Source organism: Sinocyclocheilus anshuiensis, unplaced genomic scaffold, assembly GCF_001515605.1.
Source record: "Sinocyclocheilus anshuiensis isolate Anshui unplaced genomic scaffold, SAMN03320099.WGS_v1.1 scaffold1390, whole genome shotgun sequence".
Taxonomy (NCBI): Eukaryota; Metazoa; Chordata; class Actinopteri; order Cypriniformes; family Cyprinidae; genus Sinocyclocheilus; species Sinocyclocheilus anshuiensis.
The window spans coordinates 454744-466967 of record NW_015560623.1 but is presented as its reverse complement, the minus strand read 5'-3'; the positions used below and the strand labels follow the sequence as shown (position 1 = coordinate 466967).

General features: G+C 33.3%; 1 protein-coding gene across 1 annotated transcript in view; it reads right to left on the bottom strand.

The window, feature by feature from the left end:
- Positions 1-3462: 3462 nt before the first annotated feature.
- Positions 3463-12224, bottom strand: part of LOC107681910 (chloride channel protein 2-like) — a 24309-nt gene continuing 15547 nt past the window's right edge. The window contains exons 12-22 of the mRNA XM_016478281.1: positions 11549-11704; positions 11177-11246; positions 10409-10519; positions 10097-10310; positions 8329-8462; positions 7766-7890; positions 7500-7590; positions 7125-7234; positions 6087-6185; positions 4609-4695; positions 3463-3606 (exon numbers count right to left, since the gene is read on the bottom strand). Coding sequence (XP_016333767.1) covers positions 3463-3606; positions 4609-4695; positions 6087-6185; positions 7125-7234; positions 7500-7590; positions 7766-7890; positions 8329-8462; positions 10097-10310; positions 10409-10519; positions 11177-11246; positions 11549-11704 — 1341 coding nt within the window. The remainder of the gene's footprint in view (positions 3607-4608; positions 4696-6086; positions 6186-7124; positions 7235-7499; positions 7591-7765; positions 7891-8328; positions 8463-10096; positions 10311-10408; positions 10520-11176; positions 11247-11548; positions 11705-12224) is intronic.

Below are 12224 nucleotides of genomic sequence, written 5' to 3'. Positions count from 1 at the left end.
TTAACATTTGAAGTCAAAACCTTTCATCAAATTTGTCCTAAAACCTAAAAGTGTTCTTGTCTTAGATGAACTTTTTTGATCCACTTCAAATGTTGACTACTGTATATTGTTAATTTTTAATATATATTTTATTTCAGTTAATGTTCATTTTATTTATTTGTTGTTATTATTAGTGGTAATGGTTTTAGATGTAGTTAACTATAATAACCCTGATTTTGAGAAGAATTATACATTTTATTGACAAAAATAACATTTCATTTATGACGTTTGGAAATATGAAACACATACGAGGAGGTCAAATCATATTTTGCTTTCAGTCTAAGAGGTTAGGAGTCGTAAACAGTGAATATCTTTTGCTTAACATGAAAATGTATATATTTTTGGGATGGCAAATGTAAATTAAGGACTGCATCAAATACTTTAGTTCACAATAATCTTTGTAAAGTAAAGCTATTAAACAAAGCCTTTGCATTGTGTATGTCGGCGTTTCATTTGCTCAGCTCAAGTGTGTTTGTTCAAAGGCAGGGATCTTCATGTACTGTACGTCTGTGTCGATCCTTTAAACACAAACTCTGGAGTACGATGACAAACGTTCAGGTTAATGATTATTTCTGAGGAGAGAGAAAGAACGTCTGGAGATTTCTGTGAAGGAACTGAAAGTGTGACAGAAAGAACTAGAGGAAAATCTGACGCAATATTATCTGGATCACTTAAATATTAAACAAAAGTTAAGATGCTTATGAGTCACAGTGATTATACAAACAATACAGACAGAAATAATCATTGAACACTAAAAAAACAAACATTTTGTTTCGGTTCTCCTTTACATTTTCATACAATAATCTGTTAGATTTCATTAAAAACAGGGTTATTATAATAAATTAAAACCAAAACCATAAAAAAACTTTTGTTACTTAAACTAAGAAATTAAAAATTAAAATTAAAATACAAAAAAAAGCATTAATTACCTATTACCATAAAAAAAACTTTTGTTACTTAAAAATAAACTAAGAAATGAAAAATACAAATAAAATACAAAAAAATGCATTAATTACCTATTAATTAATAAAATTAGTAATTTTAATTTTAATATTAAATTAAAATAATATTAAATGTATTCATTTCTTATCAAGTGAATCTATTAATATTATAGTATTAATTTATTAAAAAGCATTAATTCAAAATTTATTCCAGCTAGTTGCCGTTCATTTAGCAAACCTGAGGTACTAAAATTAAAAAGAAAAATAAATAAATAAAAATGACAAATCCACACAATTAATTACTATAAAAAACAATAAAATATTATGTAAATAATTGAAAACATGTATACGAATAATAAGAGTCTCTGAAATATTCATTATAATCACCAAATGACTTTATAGGATTTTATCGAGCAATTTAACACAATTAAAGACTCAGCATTGTAGAGTTACTGTCCTGAACATTTCTGATCACATTAGAAACATCACACACTTTAATCTGGCTGAACTTTGACCTTTGCTGTCACTCTCTGACCTTTAGTACAGAATAAGCTGTGACTGAAGGCCAAAGGTCACTTTAATATCATGAAATATAATCTGTCTGTATGGAGCTAAAACTACAATGTTCAGTAACCACAATGCTTTCAACTAGCAATCGCAATTTTAATTTTCACCATAATTTTAAAGCATTAATTATACATTTTCTAAGCACCAGTCTGACCATTTCAGAGAATCAGTGGTATTTTGGGAGAAACATCCCTCATCCAAACACACACACACACACGTCAGTCACGTCTCGCTGATGATGAGGGCTCAGCCAATCAGAAGCCAGTATTTTGGTCAGTCACGGTCAGTCGTTGTCCTTCCAAAAATGCCAGCACATCATATTAATGGAGCGCAGATGAACAACACGAACTCACACTCACTCTCTCTCTCTCTCTCACACACACACACACACACACACACACACACACACACATGCTTCAGTGTGTGCTTCAGTGAGGACATTGTGTGGCTCCGGTGATGTGTGTGAGAAACGTCTCTCTCTCTGTCTGTGAGTCCAGCAGCGGTTAACTAACACTAACCAGTTAAACCTTCTACTAACCAACCCTGGTGCAGGAGAAGTGAAGACTTGTGGGAAAAAACAATACAAACTGTGTCACTAACAACACAAAAACAACACTAAAAACTCTCATTCAATGTAAAAACTAATTCAGAAGAAAAAAAAAGTTGCAAAGTAAAATGAAATATTAAGACGTTTGCAGATTCCACTTTTTTATTTTATTGAGTTTTGGTGTCTGCAAACACAACTACAGAACAGGAACACACAAACACGTGTGTAGAGTTTATGCACTTTTTGGAAAATAGCGGGGAAAAACATGTCTTGATTTACCAAAATATAGGGGTTATTAAACAGCAAACATTTATAAATTAAAAAAATTAAAAATAAAAATTTTCTTTCCCATTAAAGTAAAATAACTGAACATAAACATAGGAGCCTGAGAAAATAACCATCTTAGAAGAACATTTTAGATGGCACTTAGAGGCTTTTGCAAATAAACTCTTCATACATATATATATATATATATATATATATATAAACAACACCAATAAACCTCTCAACTTTTGTTTCTTATGTCTGAATACGAGGTAGGAAATAAAGAAATGCATGTGATTCATCTTTCAAAAAGGTTACACGTGTCGAAGACAACGCACATTTTTTCCCAATATTGTTGTAATGATTATAGTTTATTTCTTTTTTAACAGCATTTAAATTTTCTAGATTTATGACCAAGAAACTAATAAAAAGTGCAATATTTCTCCCAATATTGTTATTATTACACTTTATTTAACAGCAATTCTGTTTTCTTGCTTAAAAAGCCCCTATTTATGCATTTATTTATTTTAAATGGTCTTGATTCACAATCCAGAAACCAATAAAAATGCACATTTTCCTCAATATTATTGTAATTATTATACTTTAACAGCATTTAAATTTTCTAGATTCATGATCAAGAAACTAATAAAAATATCACTTTTCTCCAATACTGTAATTCTAATAATTTAGTTATTATTTAACAGAATTTTAATACCAATGAAAAGTATCTGTTTTTATTTATTTTTCTCTGCCATTATGCTGCGATTCAATGCACTGGAGTGCAACTAGAGAGTTTTAAACATGCAATAGTCAAAATGTTATTTTTTTTCTTGTTAAAAAGCATCAATAAAACAAAGTGTTAAACTAAAATGTACTTAACAGCATAAAACCCTAAATGATATCCTAAATGCACTGTTTAGAATGAATAAAAACACTATTTAGTTAATTTATATATTGTTTGCACAACTGGAAAGTGGAATCAGTGCAGAAATGGGAACAGAAAGAGAACAGACACTCATTAGTAGTTCTCTATAGACTCTCTCTATATACTTCTCTATAGAACTACTAATGGTTTTGTGCGTTCGGTCTCTGCTTCACCTAGAATCAGCTGATCTGATGCTCCAGTAGTTGGTGGAGTTCGATGGTTTCGGTCCTGGTTCCTCGAACGCCTCGGTCTCTGAAAGTGGACATAACAGGACGCAACCTCACACCGTCTGCCGGCATGCAGCCTTCGATCGCTTCACGCAACTAAAACACACAGCAGAGACCGTTAACGGACGGTTTGGTTATTTTGTTCATTCATGTCAAAACGTCCTTTGGCCTTTTTTTGAAAGAAGTCTCTTCTGCTCAGCAAGGCTGCATTTAATTCATCAAAAATACAGTAAAATAGTAAAATATTTTTACAATTTAAAACAGCTGTTTTCTCTGTGAATCTCTGTTAAACTGTAATTTATTTCTGTGATGCGCAGCTGTATTTTCAGCATCATTACTCCAGTCTTCAGTGTCACATGATCTTCAGAAATCATTCTAATATGCTGATTTGCTGCTCGAGAAACATTTCTGATTATTATCAATGTTGAAAACAGTTGTGCTGCACAATATTTCTGTGGAAACCGTGATGCATTTTATTTTTTCAGGATTCACAGATGAATAGAAAGTTCAAAGGAACAGCATTTTTTGAAATAGAAATGTATGTCATGCCTCTGGTTCTTTATTTATTTTGTTTTCTTTTTCCCATTTTTTCTTTTCTGTGTTTTTTGTATTTCTGAGTTATGTTATAAGAAATACAAAAATAAAAGTTGGGAAAAAAAACTGTAACATTATAAATGTATTTACTGTCACTTTTGATCAATTTATTGCATCTTTAATGAATAAAAACATTAATTTCTTACATCAGTGTGCACTAAAATGCCCTAATTTAGCTTAAAATGGAAACTATTAGCCCTTAAAACACATTATTACTCTCACAGAATATTTATAATCTTAGAAAATGCACTACAAATGAAATGGAACTAGCTTTTCGAACTAAAAAAAGACCAGTTTCATTATTTTTTATAACTTTTTATTTTTTTTTACTTTTTCTCTGCTACAAAGAAACGTTTGTGCAAATGGAAATTTGCCGTGACGTTCGAGGTTCTTTACTGAACCATAATACCAATAAAGAAGCAATAAATAGTGTAGACGATGTGGGAATATTTTGATCTTTAACTTCTGAATGTCATTTTTATGTGACGTGTGATAAATTCTCACCTCTTTCAGTGAAACAACTCCGACAAGTCGTCCGATGCTGGTGACGTAAGCGTAATCCAGATTCAACACAGAAAACATGGTGTGAGTCTGTCGGAGAGAAGACCAGAGAGATGTTAAATGGGAATATATCAGAGCAGACCACACTTTTATTCTTCTTCTGAAATAATGTGACATACAGTAACATTACAGTTTTTCTCAGTCGCTTTGTTGCATTTCTCGAATTAAATATCTGATAGGGACGATAACAGTACAATCAAAAGCAGCAGACTGTAAAACTATTACAGTTTTTCTCAGTCGCTTTGGTGCATTTCTCGAATCATCCTTAATATTTGCAAAAATGTATGTGCATTTCTCAAAACAATTCGTACAAACAGCACCACATGATGGATTACCTGCAAAAGCCTGTAACTTACTCACAATCTTTAGCTCATCTCTCAAAAGTAAGAATTTATGTCAATGAACATTTGAGTGCCATCAGAATGAAAAGTCCTTGTGTCATTGTTCACAAACAAGATGCTTAGTCATGTTGTCAATATAACTCTGTTAGTATTGCCTGATGTAAACTATGACAGCAGTTTGGATGCAGTTACTGTACTGAAATGCAGAAGGTTGCGCTTCTTCTGTAGTATGCCATATGTCCATTTCAAAAGTACAACTTTACACATTAGCTACTGTATGTGGGGTATTGGTTGAAAGAGACTGGATAGGATTCACAGAGAACTGGTTTATCATTAGCTGATCTACATTCTCTTCATTAGAGAAAGTCAAGATTCACCTGCACAATTCATGGCAAATTTACAAAACGTCTTGTAGAAAATATGCTCGACAGTTTATGACAACTAGATCAACCTTTTTGCATTTATTGACTTATACGATGAACTAATGCCTAGATGTTTTGAGGGGAAAGTCTATTGCACAGAGAACTATATAATACATTTTGAACAACGTGACAATAGCAACTGATAACGCAGGAAACTGCAGACAAATGGGTAACACTTTATTTTGATAGTCCACTACTAACAGTAAGTAACTTTGCAACTACATGTCAACTAGCAGTCATTAGAGTATTAGCAGGCGGTCTGCTTAATATCTTCTAACACTTTATTTTCATGGGTCCACAACATACTGACTATGAGAAACTTTGCAAGTATATATCAACTTATTCTACTAACCCTAAACCTAACCTAACAGTCTACTAGATTACTAGAGTTAGCAGACATGTAGTTACAAAGTTACTTATAGTTAGTAGAATGCACATAAATGCACATAATCAATTGCATGAATGTAGCAAAGCAATCGCAACTTGCTCAAAAGAATGAGAAACTGCTTTTATGATGTGCACAAGTGACTAGATAAACAAGTAGTTTTGAGAATTTCATTTCTGATATGAGAAATGCACCAAAGCCACTGAGAAAAACTGTAACTAACAACACATCATCACGATTATGATGTCACAATTGTGATCCCTAAACACACACCTTGTGCAGTGAAGTGCGCTCCACCAGCTGGAAGGGGGCGGGGTCAATCTTGCAGCTGTTGAAGTTCACCTGCTCGTCCATCTGTTGCTCCTCCCACTCCTCAATCTGCATTCACACCCAGAGATACTGTATGTGAGTGTGTGTGCGTGCTGGTATTCCCTACTTTATGAATACCAAATATCCCCACAAAGATAGTTATAGCAGTATATTTTGACCTTGTGTGTGGGGACAGTTTTTGGTCCCCATGAGGACACAAGCTTATAAATCATACAGAATGAAGTAAAATAGTCTGTGGATTTGTGTGAGGGGTAGGTTTAGGGTAAGGGGATAGAAAATACAGTTTGTACAGTAGAAACACCATTACGCCTATGGAATGAACCCATAAAACATGGAAACCCTACATGTGTGTTAAAACACACACACACACACACACACACACACACACACACACACACACACACACACACTCTTAGGCTGAAAACAGAATTATCTGGTTTATTTTTTCCCATTTTTCCAGTTCAGTATTCTTTCTTTTCCATTAATATTTTTCTGGATTCTGTTTTGATGGCTTAATTAAATCTGAATTATTTATATCTTTATTTTTACAATAATAGGGCCTATGAAATGTTTTATTTTATTTTTTCAGAAATTATGTTGTCAGTTTTAATATTTCTGGACCTATGATTTAATATACACTTTTTATCAAAAACGGTCCAATGAAGGCGTAAAACATTAACAATTTAACACATTTTTTTTTTAAATGTAATGATATTTATGAAATATTTTAATTTTTTTTTCCAAACAAAGTGCTGCACAACATGGAAGAAAAATTGTGATATTCCTTAAAAAATGTAATTATTGTTAATAATTTTGTTATTATTATCACAGACACTAGCCATTATCACAATTTGATTATTACACAGACCTATTTTTTTATTTTTATGACTGGATTCTGCAATTCCAAGGGTATACTTGCAAGTTTTCTTGTGTTATTATCAAACTAAATTAAAAAGGCACTCACTTACTAAAAAACACCACTGTAAATTTCTGGAGCACATTAGTGTGTGCTGGATGTCTCACCTCCATTGCCTCGATGTCAGGACGAGAACAGAAGAACTTCTTTAAGTTGAGGCCAGAATCATAAACACCTGAGACACAGAAAAAGCTTAATATATCCACAATATGTATTTATTTGCTATTTAAGTAAACATTTGATCAAGTGCACTAAACTCAACATTGATATTAAGTGTTTTGCAAGCATAAATATATAAATTAAGAATTAAAAACTTATTGTATTAAAAATATTTTTCATGCATTTTTACGTTCACATGACCAGCCATAGAAATTCTATTTAAAGGATGTTTTATGTTATTTTAAGATCAAAAGAAGTCAATGGGAGGTTCTCGATATTACTTGTAATCTCTTCTTCATCTACAGACGGCTTCTTCAGAGCAGATTTCAGAGGTTTAGTGGTTGAAGCGGATGCAGATTCTTCTGTGGACGTCTACAACAAACAGACACACAAACACACACATATATGTATATATCCATAATCAACAACTGTCTCCAAAAACAAACAAAAAAAAACAACTGGGTATTTGTGATGCAAATCAGTGGCTGCAGCAATAGAATACAGCATTACAGTTTTTATTCTAATAGTCAAATGTTCTCCGTCTGACCTGGAAGTGAACCTTGTATCTGACAGGCATGGTGGATGCATTTTCCTCTCGCAGGTGTTGCAATCGCTGCATTAAGAGCCCCAGTAACTGAGCGCGCTCGACAGAACCCAGCAAGAGCATTGACTCTGAGAGAAACGATGAAAGAAAAAAACATTCAAAATAACTTTCTAATGATCTAAAAACCTAACTCTCCAGTCATGCAATGTTTATTTGTATACACCTTTTGCAATGCATGTCATTTAAATAGATAAAAAATAGACATTAGAATACAATAAAATTAAATAAATAAAAACAGTAAAATTATAGATTTTTTTTAAAAATGATTCAAAAAAAATATAAAGCTCATTTAATATTTTATCTCAACATCCTGTCAGCATAGTGAACGGTTCACAAATATTATTTAGGTTATGTGTCTGGACAGTCCCTATAGATTTATGTCCACATACATTTTTAAATATTTATAAGTTAAGTCATTGGCATATAATAACACAACCAGCACCAACACTACAGTAGATGAGAAATAAGTGTGTATCGTGTGTGTGTGTGTGTGTGTGTGTGTGTACCTGCAGATTTCACCAAAGGCAGTGTTTTCAGATTTCCTGAACGTAGGATCTTGATTACGTCTCTGTAGGTGGAGTTCAGCGTGATATAACGAACTTCTCTTTTCATAAAGTCCTCCACATAAATATCATACTTCCTACAGACAGAGAAGAGGTCACTGTGAAAAACTTTGATGCACATCAGAGAAATACTTCAGACAAAATTAAGGCAATTAATTTCAAATTGTTTTACACTAGTGGAAAAAAAACATCCAAAATGCACTTTTAAGTGTTTATTTTATTGCACTTCATCTATTTGCGTCTGTAGATTTCAATTACAATACATATCTTTAAAGAGATTTTTCTCCACTTCAGCAGCACTTACAAACACCAAAACTTAGAGATTTATTCCTCTCTATAGTCTGAAGGTTTTTACTGAGGGGTTTATTCATATATAATTTACATGCTTTTTTATTGCACTTTATCTATTTGTGTCTATAGAGTTCAATCATAATACATACTGTATATTTAAAGGCCGTTTTCATAAAATGAGTTTTTTCTCCACTTCAGCAGCACTTACAAACACCAAATCTTAGAGTTTTATTCCTCTCTATATTCTGAAGGTTTTTACTGAGGGGTTTATTTATATATTATTCACACTCATTTATAGAACATTTTATTTCTAGAAACATGGTGAAAATGTTTTTTTTCTGGTTGTTGACGGTATTTTTAGATTTATGGAATGATAAAAAGAGAAATTCAAAATCCCTTGTGTAAAAACATTTAACTCTAATATGTCAACAAAATCAAACAAGAATTTTGAACCTAGTTTTATACAATGTTCAGATTTATCTTCTGAAAATGTGTGCAAATTAGTGCATATTTAATTATATAATGCATCATTTGCAAATTTGAACATCACATTTCAGAAAACTTTGAATACAAAACATGTTTGCAGTTCTTAATGCAATCAATCAACTGGGGAAGTATGGTGATTTGTTTCTATTTGTTACATTGTTTACACTACTCACCTTGGGTGTCTTGCCTTAAATTCATAAAAACACAAACAAAATTGAACTGCCTTTAATTTTTTGTTATGTACTGCTAATGTGCACATTGCAATATGTATGTTAATGTGTTAAACCTGAGCATGCTGGGTAAACTGCAATTACTGTATATACACTAATGTATTTCACACAATACTGATATTAAACATCTGATATTCTAGCTATTTTTGTAGTATGTACACTTTAAAAACATGATGACATTCTAAATGAAGTGTTTACAAAATCCCTTGAAAATAAGTCAAAATTAACTGCTAATAAAGCAATAAGCCCTGTGAAGCCGTGGTTTACAGTGAATTTATAACAGCTAAGGGGCGTTGTTAGGTACAACGCGAAGCGGAGCTGTTATAAATTCACTGTAATCCATGGCTTCACAGGGCTTATTGCTTTTATAAAACGGTTATTCCATATACGTAGTAAGGTTTCACAAAATAAAACAGAGCAAATAAAGTGTAATGATATTAATAAAAACAGTATTCTTCCACCAAACAATGTAGCTCCTCAGAAACAGTTGTAGTTGCAACAAAGTGTTTGCCGAGCAACAGACAGAAGTAAACAAAGGTGTATGTTACTTTGTAGAGTAATTTACAACAGCTTCGAACGTGGCTCAGCCAATCAGAATCAAGCACCGGAACTCTCTGTTTTATAAGAAAAGTTTTGGTGGTGCAAAGGATCAGCAAAATGTGAAATGGAAAGAAAAGATGAAATGTAGGGATGAAGAGATTTACTCTCGGTGGCCCCAGCTGAGCATGGGCAGGTAAGGCAGCTTTTTAATGCGGATAACCGTGTCATAGATGGAAGGCTGAAGACTCTGAGAGACCATGTTGGCCAGAATCACAGAGATGAGGATGGGCAGAGCGTAATTGATCTGACCCGTCAACTCCATCATGATCACGCCAGTCGAGATCGTGTGAGTGACTCCTGCCGTTAACGCTGCCGCTCCTGAACACGAGAGAGAGTTACAGCTGATTAAAAGCTAAATCAATACTTAATTTTGACCAAGTATTCAGATGTAACTGATGTGTGCATGTCTGTCTGACCTATAACAGCATACGCTCCGGGCACTATGTGGTATATGTGTCCATCAATGTTAAATCCATCGGGAAACAACGTGGCCAAACCTTCACCCACCAAACGGCCAAACGCAGCACCTGAAACACACACGAATGCATTCGCTTTAGTTTGAGAGTCAAATAAGTCATCATATAAATAGACACTGTTAAAAATGACTGGTTTAAAGGTCCGTTCACACCAAGAACTATGACTTAAACCACCGGTCAAAATTCCAAACAAAAATATATTTTAATGTTTTTAAAAGAAGTCTTTTCTGCTCATTGAGGCTGCATTTATTTGATCAAAAATACTGTAAAAATGTATAATATTATTACAATTTAAAATAGCTGTTGTCTATGTGAATATCTATTAAAATGTAATTTATTTCTGTGATCAAAGCTGTATTTTCAGCATCATTACTCCAGTCTTCAGTGTCACATGATCTTCAGAAATCATTCTAATATGCTGATTTGCTGCTCAAGAAACATTTCTGATTATTATCAATGTTGAAAACAGTTGTGCTGCCCAATATTTCTGTAAAATATTGCTCTGAATGTAATTCCAATTATATAGTTATTTTCTTTTGTTATAGTTGTGGTGTGGACTTCCCCATATAGAGTTAGAGGGATTTTTTAACCTTTATGGTTTTAGTTACTGTTACAGTTATCATCCATGGTGTGAACGGGCCATAAAAATTTGGAAATGCATAAAAAAAAGTAAATATAATGTTCTAGATTAAACACACAAACACATACCAATGACGAAAATGGGAACGAAGGAACCACATGGTATAGGAAGGGTTATGGAAAGAGCAGACATCCAGAACTACATAACAAACAATAGTACTGCTCATTAAAATACAACACACACACACATTCATACACACACACACACACACACTCACACACACACACTCTCTCTCTCACACACACACACACACACACACACACACACACACAGTGCATCAAAAAACAAGTCAAACATTCACAAATATACTGTTTATATTAAAATAGTAAGAAAAATCAGTTGATCATTATATGAAGCCTTTAAAGCAACCAGATTTCTGAATAAAAAAGAGGTTTAGATACTCCGCTATAGTTTGAGGACAAAACTGTGTGTCTATTTACCTTCATGATGACGAAGGCGGAGAGAATAACGAAGACGTTAGCCTGCGGATGTTTCCAGGCGGCTAGGTGATCGTCATGATCAAAGTCTGCTACGATGCAATGATTTGACCAGGTACGATTGTCAAAAAATGAAATCAAGGAATCCCTTTGTGTGAGCTATAAATGGTGAGGAAATGATGTCATAAACACAAACTGGTTCTATATAAACAAAAAGTAGTACTTTAGACATTTTTTTAAAGGAATAGTTCACCCAAAAATGAAAATTAGCTGAAAATGTGCTAACCCTCAGGCTATTCAAGATTAGGATGAGTTTGTTTCTTCATCAGGTTTGTAGAAATGTAGCTCTGCATCAGTGTCTCAGCAATGGATGCTCTGCAGTGAATGGGTGCCGTCAGAATGAGAGTCCAAACAGCTGATAAAAACATCACAATAATCCACAAGTAATCCACAGCACTCCAGTCCATCAGTTAACATCTGGAGAAGACAAAAGCTGAAACAAATCCAGCATCAAGACCTTTTTAACTGAAATACCATAGGGTCCATAATCCATAATAACTCTTCCTGCAGTGAAAAAATGGATCTCCTGTTGTCTCTCACATCAGAATCCAGCCACATATTTGTTTAGAGCTGTTTAAACGCTGCTTGATCTGTGCAGATTTCTCTCCTGATTCACACC